Genomic DNA, 22,769 nt, shown 5'->3' on the forward strand with positions numbered 1-22,769 from the left:
CGAGCAATTGTTACACGTGAGCGGGGTGGGGGTAGCAACTCAACAGCGTCGCCCCGGCGTCCCCCGGAACCACCAGCAAGCACTTTCTTCGGAGCGAAAGAACGTGGGATCCGGCCCACGGAGGCAGAGCGGATTTAGCCTGAAGCGTGCAAAGATGCGTGCTTCCGGCCCTCTGCAGCGCCGGCCTAGGACTATTGAGAAGGATCCAGGGCAGGACACCGCGCCGGTGGACCGGAAACAGAAGAGCCCCCCCCAACCCCCGCGACTGGCGCAGGCGCCCTGGCGCAGGCCTGCGCGTGCGCACGGAGCGCCGAGTTCGCGGCGAAGTCCACTTCCTGACTACGGGAGGAAGTGGCGTTGGGTCACTTCCGGCCTCCCTCTAGCTGCCATCTTGCGTCCCCGCGTGTGTGCGCCTAATCTCAGCTGGTCTGCCAAAGACCCCCTGAGCGCCAGCCCTAGCCCCCCGCGCGGCCCCATTTCCGCTCCGACAAGGTACAGAAAGGCTCTGGACGCCGGCGTGGGCGGAGGACGGGAGCGGGGGCGGGAAGTTCCCGAAAGGAGCGAGACAGGGAGGGACAGGGCTGAGGAGAGGAAGGCGATGCGACGGACAGGCGCACCCACTCAGCCTGACTCTCGGGGGCGAGGTCGAGCCAGGGGCGGCTGCCCTGGGGGCGAGGCGACGCCGTCTCTTCCTCCACCTCGCGGCGGACCCCGAGGACTGGAGCCTCAGGTACCACGAGGCTTGCTGAGTGCGGCCGGGCCGGGCGGGCCGAGCCTAGGCCCAGGCGAGGCCGGGGGCGGGGGGGTGCTGCGGGCCGGACGCTCGAGCCCTGCGCCCCGGCTGCGAAGAGCAGGGCCTTCTCGGGAGGGAAGGCGAAGGGGTGGTGCTTGGGCTCCCCGGGACCTAACCGATCGGGGGCTTGGCGGGGTGGGGTGGGGGCGGGGATCCAGAGCCAGGCCGCGGGCCGAGTGGACGTTGACTCCCCTGCTGGTGCCTTGGGAAATCGCGAGCGTGGAATGCGAATGGGAGCGAGTCCTTCTCCGCTGACGAGTTCCTGTTTTTCCAGATGAAAGAGACGATCATGAATCAAGAGAAACTCGCCAAACTGCAGGCACAAGTGCGCATTGGTGGGAAAGTAAGTGTCCGTGCTTTTTCTTCGGAAGACGGTAGTTTGTCTCTGCGTCTCGTACCGCGGACTTCTCAGTTTCCTCTCCCAGGGTAATTCACCGAGGGAGTGAAGGCGGAGGAAGGAAGGGACCCGAGTGTGCGTTTTTAAGATAAATAGCAAGTTAGTAGCAATGAAAAGAACACTTAAACTGACAGTGTGGCTTTGATGTAACTTTTGCGGTTTCAGCGTTACAGTGCTGGAAGGAGAGTAGTGCTTGCTAATGTAATAAGAAAAGGTGTGGTCTCAATTAGATTGTCATTGTGATCATCACATGCACGGTACATTGGGACTTCACATTGTATGAAGCTGGTGCTAACCTGAAAGTCGGCAGTTTGAAACCACCTTTCTATGCCCATAAAGAGTTATGGTCTCAGAAATCCACAAGGCTTGTCCTATAGGGTCACTACGAGTCAGAATAGACTAGACGGTAGTGAGTTTGGTATTTATATTTAGATAGATAGCACTTGGCTGTTATCAAAGGGAGAAAGATGATGTGGTCCGTTCCCATGAAGATTTGCAGCCTTGGAAACCCTTTGGGGTCTGCAGGGGCACTGTGAATTGGAATGTATTTGCTGGCAGCACTAAAAGTTAGCGAAAGTCAAAACTTGTGTCCAGTGGAAATCTGGCAGAGAAGGAAATTCGAATCTCTTCCTCTAAACTGGGAGATAGAAAAGATAGCAGTAGCACCCTGCCAACAGTGAAAACTTTTAAGATCCAGATAACCAAGGCAGGCCTGTTAAGGTTAGGTTCTCAAGGGCTTAACTGTACAATATATAAAAGCACTACACTAAACTCTGAGTTAGCTAAGTTTTATCTTCCAATTAGAGTTTTTAGTCCACGATTTCAGGTAATTGATAAAGTTTCTGTCTGTGGAAGCCATTGGTTTTCTGTCTGTACTAACTGCAGCCCAGAATAATTGTGTAAGTTTTCCAGGCGGTGTGAAGATTGTGTTCTTGCAGAGCTGTTGCGGAGTTTAAAATACTGACAGATAAGCAGATGTGTGCCTTTGGGTTTTTAATGTTGTGATTATCCTTCAACAGGGGGATTGATTGTTTTCAAGGGGGTTCTTTTAGGAACTAGATAGGTTTCTAGTGTTCTCTCAGTGACTAACTTAGAAGTCCATTCTGGACTGGGGTCAGCCTCGCACCATTTACTATTGTGTTAGCACATTCCTAGTATTTAACAAGGTGTGGTAGCCTGTTGAGAACCGAGCATGCCTGTACTTGCTAACACTTATAAAACTTCCATAGCGCACATTTACTGCCCATCAGCTTTTCTCAATTTTAAGGATTAATCTTCAAGTTAAGAAACAGCCAAAAGTTACACCCAGACTAAGTAATAAGATTTAGATCTGTTAGAGTACTGGACTTTACCAGTATTAAATGATCCTGATCCTTTGTTTTACTTTATATTTATGAATTTAGTAGTCTTCATGATGCTATACAGACCAGTTAACAATTGCTTCTTGTCTATTTTAGGAGTAGTTATAAGCTGGGTTTGGCTTTCAGATGCAAGAAAAACTTCATCCTTTGTGGGTCAGTGCGTGAATGTTATTAAATTGCTGCCGTAAACTGCCATTCCTTTTTCTATAGAGTTCAGGAGCAGTAATCTGAATAATGTACTTCAATGCCCCTTTTTTGTGGTTTCTTTGGTGGTGCTCTGGTTTGGCATGGGACCAACTGGGTAGGCCAGTGATTCAAACCTACCACCTGCTCCGCTGGAGAAAGATGAGGCTGTGCTCCTGTAAAGCTTTACCAGCCTCGGGATAGAGGGGATCAGAATCACACCATGGCAGTGGGTAAGCTTACTTAGACATCTAGAGGGCAGTCATGTGGGTATAGAGACATCGTTACCTTTTAGCAAACCTGTTTACGGGCTATGAAAACAGGTGAGTTAGTTTTAATCTAGAGAAAACTTGAAGGGAAGGGTTTCTTTTAAATACAAAGTGGTATAAAGCCCTTTATTTGAATCTCTAGTCAGAAGATTGTAGCAACTTTACCTATACAAATTTAATTCTTCATGTGTGAAGTATTTGTAACCTACAGAGAGAGAGTGCTGGATTTTGTCTTAAGAATCGTCCAATAAGGAATCCCTTGGAATCTTTCAGAGAAGACTTTAGGAGCTAGGTTTTTAAAAGCTGGATTGTTGTTTGTTTTGTTTTTTTTCCCATTATGGAAACCCTTTTGTTTGTTGTTAATATATTCATTTGAACTAAGAATCCCATGCAAACCCACTGCCATGAAGCAGATTCTGACTTCCAGCCCCCTGTATAGGGTTTCTGGGACACCAGTCTGTATGGGAGCAGACAGCTAGCTGCGTCCTTTCTATGTGTGTGGAAATAAGTTTTCCCAATGTGGTACAGTGAGGTTAAAGTATATTCATAATGTAGTGGTGGGTATACATTAATCTGGGGCTGTTATGTGTAGCATTAGTTAGTCACAGAAGCGGTAATGCCTCTTGAGCAGGGTTTAACGGATGGCTAGCACTTGGCATGTGGACAGTGCTGTGGTGAAGGTGACGGAGTGGGTAGGCAGGTAGACTTTCCCCATCATGTCCCTGTAAGAGCCCAAGCCTATGTGAGCAGGGTTCTGAGCTCCTCAGTGGTTTTTAAAAGCAGGAACTGGATCGTCTTTGTCGAGTTTTGAAAGCTTGCAGGATAGATTTGAAAAGAGGCTTGACATAGAGGTGAAGGGAACCACGTGTTTTCCTCTGGGTTCTGTGTATTCGTTTATCATGTGGGTGAGTCCTTTCAGTGAGTCCAAAGTACTGTTTCTCTCTCCTTAACATCAAGTGGATTTCGACTCACAGCAACCTTGTAGGACAGGGTAGAACTGCCCTCGTGGGTCTCTTGCGACTGGAGCAGGAAGCTTTGTGTTTCCCCACATGATCTGTGAGTACTGTTCATAGCAGCCCAGGGCCGATGGATTATGGCAGTAAATAAGAGTTTTCAAGGAATTTATATTCCAGTGAGGGGAATATTGTATCTCTTAGGGGAATATGTGTTAGAAAGACAAATAACCCATGATACAGAATGAGTATGGGCAGATAGGGGTTGCTATTTGGGCATCTGGTGGTTGGACAGGGCCAGCCTGATAATGACTGGAAGGTGCTCAGGGGTCCTTGAAAGGGAGAGGGCCCAGGATTGTAGCCTGCTTGGCCTGGTTAGGGCAGCGAAGGCGGTCTATTTCGCTGACTAAAGGCATGCAGGCCAAGATGGCATGTGAGAACATCAGTCTTACCTCTGGATGCTGTCAAAGCCTTTGTCCACTTGCCTTGGATTATATGCAGGCCTTCTGTGAATTGTAATTTGAGTATTGCTTTACAGACAGTTAATATTGCTGTGCCTGACACCTCTAAATGAGACTTTATCTAGTAGGAATTTTAGACACTGTTGTGACTTTCAGCCGGTTCCGTGCCTCTTTTGCTTCCATCTCTGCCTTCACCTGCCCACTGGCGGCCTGAAGCGTACTGTCACTGTGAAAGTCTGACACAGGGACTTACAGTGTTCCCATGTACCCTTGGTGAGGTGTAAATGTGCGCTTCTCCCTCCCTAGGGGACTGCCCGCAGAAAGAAGAAGGTGGTTCACAGAACAGCCACAGCAGATGACAAAAAACTACAGTTCTCCTTAAAGAAGCTCGGGGTCAACAATATCTCTGGTATTGAAGAGGTAAGGGTCCAGTTTTATTCCATCACAATGTGCAGGCATGAAAAGACTTTTCTTTTTTAAATTCTGTCCCCAGCCATGAATTTCCTACTGGATTTAAATTCCTAAGACATTCCCGTCTTGTGAACATATCAGAGAAAAGTTGTTAGTTAAAATCTAACGTTTTTCCAGGGTAAAAATGAACTTCTAGCTGTTAACCAGACTTCACTTTTGCCTACTAAACACCCCTTTTAAAGGGAATGCAGTGGGTATAGCTCATTTTAATTTGTTTGTTTTTAAATCTTTCCTTACAGGTGAATATGTTTACAAACCAGGGAACAGTGATCCACTTTAACAACCCCAAAGTCCAAGCATCACTGGCTGCGAACACCTTCACCATCACCGGCCATGCTGAGACAAAGCAGCTGACAGAGATGCTCCCCAGCATCTTGAACCAGCTGGGCGCAGACAGCCTGACTAGCTTAAGGAGACTGGCTGAAGCACTGCCAAAACAATGTGAGTTTCCCACCGGGCCTCTGCTAAGACTCACTCACTTAGAGGCACCAGTTTGTCATCTCAAAGTGCAAAGTGGGTATTGAATATCTTTCCTTGTAGGAATCCAAACTGTCCTATAATATATTGGTTATTAGGCCAATTTTAAATGAGTATGTGTACTGTGTCTATTGACATCATATGCCGGGTGGCAAAGTAGGGTGTAATTTGAGCTTCTGACCACCCAAGATCAGTGGTTGGAATCCCACCCACTCTCCTCCTTGGTGGGGGGGAGGGATAGAAGCTGTTTGCTCCTGTAAAGATTTACCATCTCAGAATCCCACAGGGTCTCTGTGAGTCAAACTCAAGTTTACCTTTGTTTGGAGATCATGAAAATGTTCATTTTGGCTTTGTTAATAACTACATAGCAGTTTATACTGACTGAAATGACAGTGTTGAGCCCCTGGGTGGAACAAACAGTTAAATGCTCTACCACTAGCTAGAACATTGGCTCTCAGCCTTCCTCATGTGATGACACCACCCCCCCCAACCATAACATTATTTTCGTTACTACTTCATAACACTAATTTTGCTACTGTTACGAATTGGGGGACCCCTGTGAAAGGGTCGAGACCCACAGGTTGAGAACCGCTGAGCTAGAAGGTTGGCGGTTTGAAGGTGCCTCAGAAGACAGACCTGGCAGTCGGTGTCCGAAAGGCTTCCACCTTGAACCCTGTGCAGTCGGTGCACTCTGTACACACAGGGTTGCCAGGAGTGGAACCTGATCCAGGGGCATACAGTGTACCCCCCCCAAAAAAAAAAAACCAGACGTTGAGTTGATTTTGACACATAGCAACACTATAGAACAGGCTAGAGCAGCCCTTGTGGGGTTCTGAGGCTACCTTCTTTAAAGGAGTAGAAAGCGTCTTCTGTGGTGTGGTTGGTGCTTTTGAACTGCTTACCTTGAGGTTAGCAGCCCAACATGTAACCCACTCCACACCAGGGCTGAAGATAGTTGAACAAATTGTCCCAGGGGTCTTGGCAGCGTCACCTTGAGGTCTTTTGGTTGTAATTCTGAGAGGAGTGCAGGGCCGACCATTTGGTTAGCATGCCTTCACCATTTCACGCATTGTTGGAGACCATAGGGCCCCAAACTACACCTGGCGTGCCATCCCTTTTCAGGAAAAAGAAAATTACTTATTGTCCCCTTTGCAGTGGAAAGCTTATGCTGTGGCCCATAATGCAGGTGGATCGGGATTTGGTTTGTTGACTTTGCTAGCACTCTAGTCCATGTATAGACATCAAAATGCTGTTGTTGGTAGTGGCGCAGATGAGATTTCAAATGTCACTGGCAGCCATGGTGAATGTAACTATCCTGATATTGAACTTCCTCCTTAGAGTTACTGAAGACGTGTACCTGATCAGTGGTTAACGTTTCTCATTCCCTTCCACAGCTATGGATGGAAAGGCCCCACTTGCTACAGGAGAAGATGATGATGATGAGGTTCCAGGTAGGGACCTTCACTTGGCTAAATTGGGAAATCTTAGTCATGAAGAGAAGTCCATCCCAATGTGTGGGGGGGGCGGGGTTTAGGGACGGGGGGGGGAGGTGTGTATCTTGCACGAGAGACATTTAGCATGGTAGTATTTAACAAATTATATGTGTGAACTTGATTTTCCTTGTGATTAAAGGGACATGTTGATATCTAACATTAAATATTGAGTAAGGGAGTTTATATCTTGTGGCCTAAATACAGTAACTATTTGTGTATCATTCATGATCCTTTTTTCCTCCTCTGAGAGCCAGGAGACCTAGAGAGCTTACTCATGTATCCTGTGCAGTTACTCTATCATTTCCTTATTGTTGCAGAACAAATATTAACTGGGGATAGGATCACAAAGTTTATAAATGTTCCCATTGTGCAGGTAGATATTCTTAGGATCCCAGGGAAACAATATCTTTAACTCTGGGAGTGGGGCAGGAACGGGGATGTTTATGTGCAGCATTGCCATGAGTGGGCCCATCGCTGGCTTGTTTCCTGGGTGCCACCGCATCATCGCAGCTCCGCTGTGCAATGGAGAGGGAAACAAGTGTTCTAGGGAAATCGGCCTGATTTACTTTTGGGTGGCTCTGCTCATTTGTAGATGTGACTTCAGGGTTTTGTTTTGTTTTTCTTTCTTTAGATCTTGTGGAGAACTTTGATGAGGCATCCAAGAATGAGGCTAACTGATTTGAGTCGACTTCTGGGAAGATGAAACTTCAGGAAGTGACTTGGAGCTGCTATTTTATATGACTGCTTTTTAAATTTGTTTTGTGTATGGATCTGATAAAATCTAGATCTCTAATATTTTTAAGCCCAAGCCTTTCGGACTTTGCAGCTCTTTTACGTTTCGCTTATACATGACTCATTCTTTGCAGCCAGATAACGCTGAAGAAGCCTGGGAATAAAAGTTGAAACAGAGGTTAATAAAATTCTTTGCCTAGTACATGATTTTCTTTTTTATTCCCATTGACACTGATTTGTACACAGAAAGCAGAATTATTTTTATTCATTCACTGCCATCCAATCGATGCCAACTCATAGTGACCCATTTGGTTAGGGTGGAACTGCACCTGTGAGTTCCGGAGACAATAATGTATGGGAGTGGAAAGCCCCCACTCTTCCATGGAGTGGTTTCAAACTGCTGACCTTACGATTAGCAGCCCAATATGTAACCCTATGCCACCAGGCCGCCTAAGTCATTGATATTTATAGAAAGCTAATTTTGCGATGTAATGTGGCTAATAGCTTCTCATGAGATTTGGTTAAAAGATTTTAAATCATAGTGTAATGTAATAAAGGTGGTATAATGTTCTCATGATTCATGTCTTTGCACCAACTCAAGATTTCTGTATGGTGGAGATATAAAATGAGCAGAGAATATCCCTACTGCGTGTGCAAGGGAATTTTCTCTTAATGTTCACCTTCATTGTAAGCAGACATAATAAGTATAGGTATTTGCCCATTTTTTAAATATCACTAATCCTTGTTGTATAAAGTAAGGACTATTGATCCATGGCTATCAAGTTGATTCGGATTCAGGAACTTGAGAATGGGGTAAAATTTTTAAGTGTAAGTAAATATATATCTGATGACAAAAAAACTAGTACAAGTGTCACCTGAATCATCTTTATAACATTACAAGAGTGCAATACTTTTTTTCTCACAATTTTAATTTTTGACCAGTAAAATTAAATATGTGCCCAGTTATATAAATTTTAACAGGTTCTTATCACCACAGAAAGCTTCCTTGCTACAGGGCTACTTAAAAAACAATTACGTTGCCATTCATAATCAAGCAACCCGAACTTTAAAAATACACAAATGACTATTGAATTCCCTTGGCACACCTTGCTTCATGACTACAGAAGGAAGGAGGAACAATATCTTGGTTCCTACTGGACAAGGAATGAGTGTTAAGTTTCTGTAACAACTTGTAAGAAGTGACGTGAAGGGTGGTGCGGCTGGTTAGCGGGCTCAGCTGTTGGCTGGCAGAACGAAAGCTTAACCAGCAGTGTCTTGAAAGAATGCCTGCTGAGCTGGTTCTGGGAGAAGCTGTTCTAGACACCGATGCGCATAGCAGCTTTCTAAGACTGCGTAGAACTGCCCCCTCTAGTTAGGTTTCTGAAGCTCAATTTTTACAGGAACCGAAAACTGCCTCAAAGCCGCTGGCTGGTAGGCTCAAAACTTCACCTTGTGGCTAGTAGCCTAATGTGTAACCTACCATTACAATCAGGGCTCCTTAAAAAAATCATATCGTGAATGAGGGGAGTGTGGAGTGGAGACCCAAAGTCCATTTTTAGGCCACTGGACACCCCCTTATACAGAAGGGTCTCGGGGAGGAGACGAGCCAATACGGGTGCGATGTAGCAGCGATGAAACACAACTTTCCTCTAGTTCCTAAATGCTGCTCCACTATCATCCCAATTCTACCTTACAAATCTGGCTAGACCAGAGGATGTACACTGGTACAGATAGGAACCAGAAACGGAATCCAGGGTGGATGATCCATTCAGGACCAGTAGTGTGAATGGCGATACTGGGATGGTGGGTTGGAAAGGGGGAACCAATTACAAGGATTTACATATAACCTCCCTGGGGGATGGACAACAGAAAAGGGTGAAGGGAGACGTCGGGCAGTACAAGATACGGCAAAATAAGTTAGAAATGATCAAGGGTTCATGAGGGAGGGGAAAATGAGCTGATGCCAGGGGCTTAAGTGGAGAGCATATGTTTTGAAAATGATGAGGGCAATGAATGTACAAATGTGCTTTACACAATTGGTGTGTGTGGATTGTGATAGGTACGAGCCCCTAATAAAATGTTTTTCTTTAATGCTATATAAATAGTATTCGCACATTGTTGCATTTTCTTTAAAGGATGTAGGACAGTGTTGTTAGATTCAAGAATGCTGCTGCAGTAATAAGGACCCCAGAGCCTCCTCAACAGCTGAGTACTTGGTTCCACATTCCTGTGCGTCAGGACTGGCTATGCAACGTGATCACTTCAGGACTCCGATGATAAACCCCAAGCTGGGTGACAGCCTCCTGGTAGTGAGAGGATGATAGCCATGTATAAGCTCTTGAAAATGCCCATCATTAGAATCAAGTGCTGCTAATTCCATCTAACTGAAGGAATGACTATAAACGGGTGGGCAGTAGAGTGGGGAGGAAGAGGCTTGGAGGGGAGCAGAGGTTTGTATTTCTGATAATGCTCCAGGTGACTGATGGCCCATACACCATGCTCTGAGGAGCAGAGTAGTCACTTGACAGCACTGGAGTGGTGGTGGCAGACTGGAGAGCGTGATGTAAAGATACGTACAGACGGACCAAATAATAGAAGAACTCTAGGTTTTTCAGACTAGGCCCATCCCAGGGTCATTTGCTGCTTAAGATAAAAAAAAAATAAAGCCACTGTCCAGCGGAGGCTGACTCACAGTGACCCTATCGGCCATGGTAGGCCTAACTGCCCTTGTGAGTTTCAGGGACTGTAACTGTTTACAGGAGTAAAAAGCCCAATCTTTCCCCCAAGAAATAGCTGATGGGTTTGAACTACAGACCTTTTGAATCCCAGCCCAGTGACAGCCACCACCACCACCAGGGCTCTTCTGCTACTTCTGATAGATACTGGCTAAGGTTGATCCTGCTACACCTGTACTTTGGGATGTTTTCCCAACTGCCTCTAAAAGTGCTCTCCACTGTTTGACTGGCTTGGTGTATGTTGGTGGCTGGGGGAGAATAGGAAAGCAGGGGGTTTGCCTGGAGCCCTTTCAGAATCTGGGCAGCTGGCCTTATGTTGGTGTTACAGATGACCAGACATCAATGGAGGTCTCACTCCTGAGGCTTGTGGTTGTCTCCACTGAGCTCTGGAAGCAGCCTCTCCTGGGAACACTGCCAGTCCCACAACAGGGAAAGGAGAAGTCGAAGAACCACCTGGCTCTTCTAAGTCCTGCTGGGAAGCACCACACATCCCTACCCATCCAAACCCTCAGCCAGAGCAAGTCACAAATGGAGCCAAGTCCGGTGGCCATGGGTTGGTGACCATGGCTCCCCCGGGAGGAATGCAGATACTTCTGAACATGGATACAATCTATCACAGTCTTACAATTTATACTTCAAATGCCCACAGTCCCAGGAGCTGCTACTACAGGGTAGGCACTGTCCCATTTGACGTCAGCCAGCTCCTTTGATGATCACAATCCACATCATAAGAACAAGGAAGCCATCTGGAAGAGACAAAATGACTGTCTCAGGTCACACAGCTGCTTCAGTGGTGGGAAGAGATTCAAGCCCAGGAAAGACCCTCTAGGCCCTGGCAGAGAGACTCTGACCTGGTCGAGCTCTTAGCTGTTCAGTTACTGCTTGCCATGAGACGAACCAGTAGGAGTCTTGGCGGCACAGTGAGTTGTGAGTTGTGCTGCAAGCCACAAGGTCAGCAGTTCAAACCACCTTGGGAGACAGGAGGCTTTCTATTCCCATAAACAGTTACAGTCTTGGAAACCAACAGGGCACCGACTCTAGCCTGTTGTGTAGGGTCTTTATAACTCAGAATTGACTTACTGAGACTTATTGATTCAGAATTGTCAGTGAGAGTTTTTGGTATGGGCCAAAAATGAGCATTTTGCTGGACCTAGACTAAGGAGACACCAATGAGAGATTGATTTGGATCTGAGAACTTGCCTTTGAGACATCCCATGCTCACCCTGTTGGTACATGGGCAGACATTCTAAACAGGCCCTAGATGTGCATGAAGATTTCCAAAGGCTGGATGTGAGTTCTGAATCTTTTCACTACATGACACTGTGCGGATGCTTTCATGGCTCTTTATTTCCCATGTACCTCCCAGTGAGGTAGCTAGGACAGCTTTCCCCAGCGGTTAGCCACGTGTTCTAGTCACACACGTTTTCATCGCTCGAGTCAGCGCAGTCTTGAATGCCATCTCTGCAGCGGCTTCTGGGAAGGCAGGCACAGTCGGCAAAGAAAACAGGGTCACACCCCAGCCGGAACAGTTCGTGCACTGAAAAACTGGAGAGTTGTGTTTGTTTTTAAAACTACATCTGTTGAAACGTCAAGGCTCCTTCGGAGCTCAAAAATGTTAACAGGGAAGGAAATTGCAAGTGTTTATTAAATATTTCTCATGTTTGGATGAAATAGTTGGAACTTTGAAAAGCCAAGCAGAACAATACTCTCCTCATTAACCTAGGAAAGGAGCGTACTGGCATGTACGTGAAGGAGGAAGGGGCCACAGGCGTTGGTAAGCGCCATTCACAAGAAACTGCTCCGTGGCAGCTAGCAAGATGGAAAATTCTCTCTGCGATCCTTTTGCCATCCATGGAGCATATAGGATCCATCTGTATTTCTGCCCCGGAAGCTTAGTGGGGAGTTGATATCCCATTTTTAGTGTGTGCTGCACCACCTGGTAGAGGCCTCTGTAACTGGGTAAACCTGAAGAAATGACCTCGCCCCACCAACCCTACACCAGAGACCCCTCAGGACACACGCAACCCACTGAGTGCACCAAAGGCCACATTATCAAAAACCAAACAAAATCAAACTTTTCCCCCACATTTCACTCAAAATGCCTTCCACTACTGGAAACACATGGCGTCCATGGAAAATCAAAAGCAGAGAAGAATTCGGCCTTAGAGAGGTTAACTTTCTAGCACTTAGCATTGCTATCTGCATCTCCCAGGTTGGGCACAAGGTCATTGTTTTATGGGAACACGCCAGCCGACCCCACCTCACTGCCATCAAGTTGATGCTGACTCACGGAGACCCTAGAGGACAGAACAGAATTGCACATCGTGACTTTCCATGACTAACTCTTTACAGGAGCCGAAAGCCCCATTTTTCTCCCAGAGGGAGAAAGATGAGCTCACATGCTGATGTCAAGACAGGTATTCTCCAAAACCCTCCCCTCCACGTCTAGGCATAGCCCATCCGCGATTTTCTGCATCTTATAGATGTTGGGGAAATGTCTCATCAGGCTGATGTAGATGATCAGGATGGTGGTTGGAAGGAAACAACAGGGGTGCTAGCTTAGCAGGAGCCAGTTAGCAGGAGCCAGGAGCTCTAAGCAAGCACAGGGCAGCCAGAGGAACGTGGGGAGTGGGGCTAGAAAGGAGGAGTGGGCAGAAAAGGCCAACACAGCTGGTCCCCCATCCAAGTTGATTCTGACTCATTGCGACCCTATATATAGGATTTCAGAGGCTATAAATCTTTAAGGACGCAGATAGCCTCATTATTCCCCCTTGAGGGAGATGGTGGGTTTGAACCCTTGACCTTGTGGTTAGCAGTCCAATGCTTATCTGACAGTGCCACCAAGGTTCCTCGGTGTGAAACCACCGGCGGGGAGCCTATGGGCTGCAAAGAGGCGTGTGGAGGAGGGACACGGAAATGAGAAGGGCTCCAGAGCAGCACACGGAAGCGGGACCGATTTCGTTTGATCGGTGCCAGCCTCTCAAAAGAGGAAGTGGCGGCAAACAAGAGTTGCAAATTCACACGATCCCCTTTCATCATCTGTGCAGACGTGGTTTTATTTTAAAAAACAAAACAAAAACTAGCTCTATTTGCTTCTTGGCTACACTCACGCATAAACTACTGGAAAGGATACACAACATCCCATACGTGTGGATGTCAGTATCCTTAAGAAAAAACCAGAGCTCGACTTCCTTACCAGCCTGGTCTCAGCGCGGTGGCGCGGTGGCTCACTGTGGAGCCATCGACGAGGTCGTGACCAGAGAGCACACCATCAACCCTCACAAGCGCATATACGGCTGGGGCTTTAAGAAGCATGCCCCTCGGGCACCCTAGGAGATTTGGAAGTATTCCACGAAGGGCATGGGAACACCAGATGGACGAAGGGTCAGCAGGCTCAACAAAGCTGTCTGGGTCAAAGGAATTGGGAATGCCCCCCGCCCTCGACTGCATCCGTGTGGGGCTGTCCAGGAAGCGTAATGAGGATGAAGTGTCCCCAAACAAGCTCTACACATTGGTTACCTACGTGCCTGCCAGCGCTTTCAGAAGCCTACAGTCAATGTGGATGAAAACTAGTGGCTGATGATCTAATAAAGGTGCTATAACTGCAACAACTAAAAAAGTCCGAAAGATGAGTGTAATGGAGATCATTGAGACCTCCGCCACTCCGAGGACCCGGGAACACAGTCACCGACGCGGTGCCATGCTGCACCCGATTCATCCGAACAGTCCCCGCAGTCATTTCGTGTATCGCACACCTTGTCGATGAAGGTCCACGCCTTTGGGGAGGAGCACTGGAATATCAGGTGTTGGGGAGGCTGCTGGGCATCTGACCTACGGACAAAGCCATTATTTCTAGTTGAAAACATGAAGCCTGACCTTGCTGGGGTTCTAATGATCCGTTCCCGGCGAACGTGCTTTAATTTAACTCTCATGGTCCGTCCGCCTCACCACACTAGACATCAGATTCGTCCTCTCCGTGGCTGCAGTCCGGCTTGCTGTCACGAAGCAGGGAGGGTGGCAGGCAGATGCTGCGATCCGCACACAAGAAGCCCAGGTGCCCGGACGCCGTCATGCACTGGCGGAGGGTAAATCTGGAAGAGGCAGAGGAGCCCATGAGCACAAACGTCAAGCTCTGTACCTGTGACTCGGGCTGTCACGTCACCTGAGGCAACCCGTCTGTCATAACCTGCTCACTCCTCTCTTCTCCGGCCTTCTCTCCTTCTTTCCTCCCACACTCTAGAGTCTAGACCTACTTAGTCTGCCTTTGGTTTTACAATACCACTGTCACTTGGTCAGAAAAAATACAGACTCCCTCCTGCCTGAGCTGTGACAGAGGTGCTTGGGCGGAAGTGAAGAGGTCTGGAGGCTGGTCCAGGGGTTCGCCAGGGGTTGGTTGTAGCTAACACCCTCTCCTCTTTTTCTCTACTAGAAGCCCTGTTGGTATGATGGGTTGAGTGTTCCTCAGTACTAACCTAGCAAACCCCTCTGCCTGGAGTCAATAGTGCCCCTACATAGAGGTGCCAAGGCTATCAATCTTTGGGGGGCCAGCCTAACTCCAAGGCCCCCTGTGGGACGGCTGAGGTCTTTATGGCAACTGGACCCCAGCCCGATTTTCCTCTCTGTACAGTCTGCTTCGCTCCCTTTCTCAGGCATTGAACCCAAGGACTTCCAAATAAACGTCCTGAACACAAAGCTCTCTCTGCACTTCCGCTGCCTGAGTCCAATTTTGACAGTGCAGAGATCCATGTAGCCCTACAGTCCTGCTGCCTTCAAGGTGATTCCAATTCACAGCAACCACTCCGTTTGCAGAATAGAACTATCTGCTCCCTTGAGTTTTCAAGGCCAGGGCTGTTCAGGAGCAGAACCATGTCAAGAGGGTCTGGGCGGGTTCCAATCATGCCCCTAACTCTCTGTCCGCTGAGCTAGGCGAGGGCACTTCCTGAAGTCCCTGGGAAGTACAACGTAAAGAGAGTGGGATTTGCCCATGAACTTTCTGAAGCCCCTTTGTATGTATGTGTTCAGACACATAAGTATGTGGTTACACATGAGAGTAAGTCAATAAGTATTGCTACAAAACAATAGCAACCTTTATTAAAGAGCCCATATTTCCTATGTGAAAGGTGTCATGGTTTTAGATTGTTAAATGCAAGGTCAGCACTTTAAAGCCACCAGCTGCTCCTTGGGAAAAAGAGAAGGCTTTCTACTCCCGTAGAGAGTGCGATCTGGGAAACTCCTGGTGGCAGTTCTGTCCTGGCCTACAGGGTTGCTGAGTCGGCCTCGACTCAATGGCAGAGAGCTTGGTAGTAAATAAAGAGATCGAAATGTGAAGCTCCTGCTTCTCGAGATGCCCGCCATCTAGGTCTGTACTCCTCTGAACAAGGCGTCTCCCCTTGAGTGGCCCTTCCAGGACCCTTCCGCATTCAACACAGGTATGCGCAGCCCACAGGGACTCGGACGGATGGCGGTCCTTGAGTTTGAGAACAAAAAGAAGCCTAATGGTACAAGATGGGGCCTGTAGGGTGGAGGGAGTAAAGCTTCCTACAGAATTCTCATAGGACAGCTCTGGCCGCCCTTGAAGAATCAGCAGGGGCTCGGCTGTGATGGGGAGATGCCCTGGGCGGGCCCAGCTCTCCTGGCCTTTATTCACGGAAGGAAGCCATTGTTGGTTGTGTTAAAGCCACCCTAACAGCCTCTTGTGACTGTCCCGTGTCCTTTGAGAAAATCTTTCCATACCACCCCTTTAGCATCTCAAAAATCAGTTCCCATAATTTTCGGAGCTGACCTCTCTGCCTTGAATTTAACTGGCTCAGCAAAGCCTCGCTGAAGTCACCATTCTGATGGGGGTCTCTCTCTCTCTCTCTCTCTCTCTCTCTCTCTCTCTCTCTCTCTCTCTCTCTCTCTCTCTCTCTCTCTTTTTAAGATGCTCTAAAGAGACTAAGAAAGTGGAGAGAACTCTGCACTGATTACAGAGACATGTCTCAACGTGTTTTGCTTGGAATAATTTGTGTGCTATGAGCTAGAAATAAAAACACTTTATGGACTTACCCTTGTACGCTCTCACACACACACACATGTTGCTATACCATTATGTTGTATACATTTGACCTCGCTTTGAAATGATTGACTCAGCTCCTCAAGACAACAAAAACCTCAGACTCACTGCCATCAAATCAAAGCCCACTCAGAGTGACCCTATAGGACAGGGTAGAACTGCCCCTGCAGGTTTCCAAGCCGTACGGGAGTAGAAAGCCCCGATTCTCCCTTGGAGTGGCTGGGGTTTGACTTGCTAGTCTTGCAGTGAGCAGCAAGTACTGGCCACCAGGGCTGCGAGTCACCACCACGTCTTCATTACAAGCATCTTCCCTTGCTGCACAGGCAGCTTTTAAGGAACTGAAAAGGCCTCGAGCCTTTCTTGCCCTAAAGTAAGGCTAAATGTGAGACATAGAAGCCCTGGTGGCACAGCAAGTTAAGCACTGGGCGGCGGAGATAGCAACAGATCTGTACAATTGTTCAAAAGATTCAAGAAAATAAAGATTAGATGGGTAAAAAAAGTAGAGCTGGGGGCTGTGGTTGGTAATACCAGGTGTTCCAGAGATATTTACCAGGAAAACAACTCACTGCCTTCGGATCGATTCTGACTCCCAATGACCCTCCAGGACAGAGGACATCTGGGCCTATGGGTCTCCAAGACTGGTAATCTTAACTGGAGTAGAAAGCCTCCTTTCTTCCACAGAGTGGCTCATGGTTTCAAATTGCTGACCAGTTTAACAGCCCAATGGGGAGCCCTCCAGATTCATTAGACTCACCATTTAAAAAATAGGTGGTTAAGTATTCTCTAGTTGACTGATTTGATTGCTGAGAAGACAAGTTACCCAGGGAAGACTCATACCTGCAGGTGACATAGGTACTCCAAAGGTGATCCCGAGACCAATTGCAGCAGCAATCACCCCGAGCAGGAGGAATGCCACGCAGGAAATCAGGAGCCATTGCCTTGTAGGCAGCCAGTGGTGGGCTGTCATAGCAACATGAAAAGGAGAGAGAACCAGGCTTCATCAGAGCGCAGAGGCTAGTACAGGGATGCAGCGCTCACTAGTCAGGACTCTAGATGTCTTCTCAATGTGCAAGGCGCAGCACAAGGCTAGAACCTTACTTGTGTGCTGTGCATAGCACAGCCCTTTGCTTGTCTCCACTTTCTAAGTCAATCTTCTGGGCAGCTAGTTTTATGAGGGATGAAATGTATTCTTATCATAGATATAAAAATGAAATCTCTGAAAAAACTACAAACAATTATAAAAGGTTACAACTAAAACATTTATAAAAGAAAAACATAATAAAACTAATAAAGAATATTTGATTTCTCCAAAATAACAAAGGAGGGCAAATGTAATATTGAAACAAATACGCTGAATATAAAACAAATAATAAGATGGTAAGTATAAACTCAACTATGTCAGTAATTACATTAACTGCAAATGGACTAAATATTACAACCAAAAGACTAAGATTGCCCTTTTTATGAAACTAAGACCCACCTATAAGTTGATTACAAGAGACGTACTTTAAAAGTAGGACCACTTAAATATAAAGAAAGCATTGGGCTTCCGTCCGCTTTCTATTCCTCTAAACAATTACGGTCTCGAAAACCCGCAGCCTCGATGGATGGCTGTGAGGGAAGCTGAAAGTAAACAACAAATGCTCACCACACAAACACCAATCAAACCAAAGCTGCTGCAACTATACCGATGTAAGACCAGTCTAGTCTAAGGCAGCGGTTCTCAACCTCACTCATGCCGCGCAACCCTTTCATGCAGTTCCTCAGGTGGTGGTGACCCCCCAAACATAACATTATTTTTGTTGCTACTTCATCACTGTCATTTTGCTACTGTTGTGAATTGGGTTACCCCTGTGAAAGGGTCATTCAACTCCCAACGGAATCCAGACCCACAGGTTGAGAACGGCTGTAAGGCAAGAAAGGTTTACTAGACATAAAGGAATCAAACAAGAGATTATCACAATCCTAGACCCAAGAATGCATAAAGTATGCATTAGAGACTTAAAAAGAGAACTACCAAAAACATGCAGTTCTAGCTAAGGACCTTTCTTTATTCAAAGCTAATAGAACAAACAAAATAAAAATTGCACAATCCGCCTGGGCATTGAGTCTGAAGCCACCTGATGGCTGTGGGGTTGGGTTTTGACTAGGGGACCAAGCTGATGGCAGCCACTGGCAGGCTTAGGTAGGAACCTGAGGGGTCAGAGAGTTGATGTTAATGGGGGAGGAGCAACTCAGAAAAGGAGTGTGAGAATGTAACACAGTACAACTGCACACGTGTAGCCAACGTCACTCAACTGTACATGTCCACAAGGTTGAGTTGTGTGTGCATTGCTGTTAAATGCTCAGCAACAACAATTTTAACATTTTAATTTCCTATTTATGTATGTATATGTTTAAACTAGAGGAATAAATATGAAGAAAGTATCAGTTTATTATGATTATTTTAGCTTTTCTTTGAAGCTTAATTTACTCCAGAGTCGTCAGGGTTTTGCTTCTTCAGTTTCTTTGGGGAGATTTGTTTCTCCTCTTGTGGGCTAGGAACAATTGTTCCTTCCCAGTCAGGTCATCTCAGTGTGGCAGGGGGAGATCATGTGTGGACTGGTCCAGCCAAGAGCTCTGTAAGTCCGGCGGCGCATTCTGGGGGCTTTGTTCACCTGGATATGCTCAATGACCAGAGAATCCACATCAAAACTCTTAAGTTCAGCATGACTCTGCATTTTCAGGCATGGGCAGCAAACATTCAGCACTCCTTTTCGCACCGACCCTTGTGCCAGCCCCACTTTTTGGCCTGGGCGCAACTACCAACTCCACCATGTGACGTCGAAAGGGCACACACTGTTTCTGCAATGTGACACCTGTCAAACACTTGGTGGCTTTCTGGATACTCATGACCTTGATGGGCTGGGCCGTTTCACGGATGTCCTTCATTCAGAGATTCAATCCTCTTGATTTGCATGATTTTGTGCGGTTCTCTGAGTCAAGTGAATAGTGAAGTGAGTCATTTTATTAATGTAGTTGAGACTACTCTGACTGTTTATGCTACAATGATCTCATGAGGTATCTTGTGTTTCAATAGTATTTTGGAAGGAGCCCTAGTAGCATAGTGGGTTACGCTTCAGGCTGCTAGCCACAGGTCATCAGTTCAAAACTATGAAACTCCCCGAGGGAGAGCGAGGAGGTGTTCTACTCCAGTAAAGATCCAGTCTATGAAACCCGCAGGAACAGTTCTGTCTGCCCTACAGGGCCACTGTGAGTCGGAATTGACTCGATGGCAGTGAGATTAGTGTTTGGATGGCATTTGGGGTGTGTCTTTTGATCCTGTTGACTGACAAGTTCAGTTCTAGATAAAAATGAATGTCTATTCAGTAGAAACGGATTGGGGGGGATTGTCACACTGCCACCGCTCTCTGTGCAGTGTAAGTTTCCATCTGAAAATGTCAGTGTGGCTGGAAACCATGTAACTAAATTGCCTCCAGTTTTCTTTCTTGTTCAGTGTACGTTGGGGGCCAACAAGAACAGGCGTTATTGTGCGAAAGCCATTGTTTATGGGGCTCCCCAGCCCTGATGAAAACACTGGGCACTAAAAGAGAACAACATAAGAGAGACCGGTGAGGTCACAATGGAGCTAGAACAACAAAGCCTGTCTTTATTATCTGGGTGGCTGATGTGTAATTGGAATAAGGCCACTCATTGCTCTGCAGGCCAGCAGACACAAGGCTTGTTTATAGGGCCTCTGGAGCCTAAAATCCATCTTCTTGTCCTTGGCTGCCATCAAGTTCCCTCCAACTCACGGCAACCCCATGCACACAGAGTTTAGCACAGCTTAGTCCCAGGGGCTGGTTGGAAGGTACTAAACAAATGCTTTGGGTGTCCTGGATCCATTGTTACAGCAATTGTATACCACTTCCAACCAGGAGTGCCCCCATCTTTATTGTGAATCATGGGTTTTTCACTGGTTAATTTTCAGAAGGAGATAGTCAGGTCTTTCTTCCTGGTCTTAGTCTGGAAATTTCACTGAAGTCTGTCCTCCATGGGTGGCCCTATTGGAATAGGAGTGGCATAGATTCCAGCCTGGCAGCGGCTCACAGGCCACCATGGCAAGTGGAAAGGAGGATCGATGTAGGCTGAAGAGTGAGCAGAGGTCTTTGGGGGTTGGGCCCTGAAGTGAAATTCCAGCACTGGGAATCCTGAGGAAGGGCTGAGACTAGAAGACTTGAAGTTCAAACTCTCACCCACCAGTCTTCTGACAGAGGCTCTTTAGCTCTTAACCAAGTTGCTCAGAATCCATCTCGATCACACACACACACACACACACACACACCCTACTGAGATGTTATCACAAGGCCTTAGGCCTCCCTCATTTTCTGCTAGAGACTCCATCTGGAGGGGGCAGCAGAGGGCAGCCAGTAGACGGCATTCCACTTCAGATTCCCAGCACAATAACCCACACCCACCACTCCTGTTCAACAGTGCATCTTGGGTAAGAAAGAGCAGGAGGGCCAGGAGAGACTCAACTCTGCCCCATGACTCAGGGATCACTGGCTGGAGAGGTTAAAGCCTTAGCCATTTGCTCCTGCCGTTATCATTGTAAATCGCGGGAAGGTTGTTGTGAGTCGCTGCCCAGCAGAGCCTGCCTCATGGAACCCGGGTGTGACAGAGTGGAACTACTTCACAGGCTTATTTCTGTAAGGCTGTGCTCCTTCAGAAGCAGGTCTCCAGACTGTTTCTTCCGCACTACCCGGGAGTGGGGGTGGGGGTAGGGGGAATAGAAACGCCCATCATCAGGTAAGCAATCCAACATACCTGAGGACAGGACATGGGGAGCTTCCAAGGGCTGTTTAAGCAGTCGTTTCATTTTGTAGAGGAAGAATCAGATGCCTAAAGGCGCGAACACTTGACCAGTCTTCTGCAGCCAGCGACGGACAGAACTGCACTTAGGCCTCAGCTTCAGAAGGTAAATGGGAGTCAGCTGTCCCTGTCAGGCTCACAGGATTCACACGGGCTCCTTGAACAGTTTCGCAAGGGACCTACCTCCTCTCGGTGAGAATGGAACTGTTCGCTTTCACTGGGATGAGAAATGTGAAATCGTCCTCTGTGCGTGTTCCGCATCTGCTCGACGGCTGCACAGCTCCTTGGGGTCTTGGCTCATCTGGTGAACATCTTTGAGTTTATACGAAGTGAGGTCTACTTGATTTTGTGGCATGCTCTCCCCCTGAGATTTGCACCAGAGAAAAGTGGGGGGAGAACAGAGTCCTCAGAAAGTGGGTCCATGGCCTCCCCGCAGGCTACCCCTCCCATTCAAGGCAGAGCACAGAGCTCACCACCGGGAACATGTGAGCACCAAGACAGCTGGCAGAGCCCTGGGAAAGCAATTCTCAGGGAGCTGGCAGCCATGCAGCTGCTCCAGCTCTGCCTTGTCTGTCTCCCTCCCCTTTCTGACCTTGCCTGACAAATAAACTCACTCATATCAACCCCACAGGACAGGGTAGAAATGCCCCTATGAGCTTCAGAGACGAGCTCTTGGAACAGCAAACTTTGTCGTTGTCCCGAGAGTGGCTGGTAGTTGTGAACTGCTGACCTTGAGGTTAGCAGCCCAATGCTTAACCACTACATCATGCTTGCCTGCTTGTGGGGAGAGGAGAGGGCAGTTTGGACCAAATTCTGTCCCTGATGGCCACCCCAGGGTGACAGAGGCACCGCATCTCCATAAAGAACCTTCCCCTAAGTAATAAAGTCCATGTTGACCAGAGTGACTCCTGGTCTGTTTATTTGTTTGTTTGTGGGGGGAGGAATGTTGGCACCTAGTAATGGGGAAGGGATGTCCCTGTTCCTCACAGTGCACACATCAAAACCGCAAAGACAGGCTTGTCAGACTAAACACTACCTTCCCTGTAACCTCTATGTCCACATCTCTAGGACGACCACATTATGACCTCTGCCTTTGAACACATCAAACTCAAACTGGTCAACCCACAGCGAGCCTAGTCAGTTTTGAAGGACAATAATTGGGTTCGCCACTGAATGTAGATCTGGGTGATGCTTTAATGCTCAAAAGGAGCCCTGGTGCTGCTGTGGGGTCAATGTTGGACTGCTAACTGCAAGGTCAGCGGTTCAAAGCCAACAGCTGCTCTGCAGGAGAAAGAGGAGGCTGTCTGCTCCTATGAAGATTTCCAGTCTGAGAGGCTGTGTGTAGGGTTGCTATAACTTGGCATCTACTCTACTCCCCGGCAGAGGAATTTTTGCTTGTTTGGTTGGTTGGTAACCCATCACAATAGGAAGGGATGTGCCAGGTAGCTGGTGAGACTTGCCTGACTTGTGTGCAGACTGTGGGTTGTGAGCGACTGGCTTCTCTTGAACAAGTGAACAAAGACGGGATGTATGGACATTCT

The 22,769-nt window shown here is 47.4% G+C and overlaps 1 protein-coding gene across 2 annotated transcripts; it reads left to right on the forward strand.

Moving 5' to 3' along the window:
• The first annotated feature begins 334 nt into the window (after positions 1 to 334).
• Positions 335 to 7,778, forward strand: BTF3 (basic transcription factor 3). 2 transcript variants are annotated; one of them, XM_075541162.1, is made up of 6 exons: positions 335 to 492; positions 1,068 to 1,136; positions 4,724 to 4,837; positions 5,128 to 5,329; positions 6,760 to 6,816; positions 7,490 to 7,778. In XM_075541162.1, the coding sequence occupies exons 2-6, from the start codon at positions 1,068 to 1,070 to the stop codon at positions 7,534 to 7,536; spliced, it is 489 nt and encodes a 162-aa protein (XP_075397277.1). In that variant the 5' UTR covers positions 335 to 492; the 3' UTR covers positions 7,537 to 7,778. The 2 variants fall into 2 exon arrangements, with proteins under 2 accessions (XP_075397277.1, XP_075397276.1); XM_075541161.1 differs by lacking the exon at positions 335 to 492 and adding an exon at positions 521 to 730.
• Positions 7,779 to 22,769: the final 14,991 nt, after the last annotated feature.

The sequence above is a fragment of the Tenrec ecaudatus genome, chromosome 2, assembly GCF_050624435.1.
Source record: "Tenrec ecaudatus isolate mTenEca1 chromosome 2, mTenEca1.hap1, whole genome shotgun sequence".
Taxonomy (NCBI): Eukaryota; Metazoa; Chordata; class Mammalia; order Afrosoricida; family Tenrecidae; genus Tenrec; species Tenrec ecaudatus.

Bases quoted from the DNA above. Each gene is read 5' to 3' on its own strand.
- BTF3 (XM_075541161.1), top strand. From the start codon at position 599: ATGCGACGGACAGGCGCACCCACTCAGCCTGACTCTCGGGGGCGAGGT. The intron at 731-1,067 runs GTACCACGAGGC...CTGTTTTTCCAG, and splicing joins CCCGAGGACTGGAGCCTCAG to ATGAAAGAGACGATCATGAA. The intron at 5,330-6,759 runs GTGAGTTTCCCA...TCCCTTCCACAG, and splicing joins TGAAGCACTGCCAAAACAAT to CTATGGATGGAAAGGCCCCA.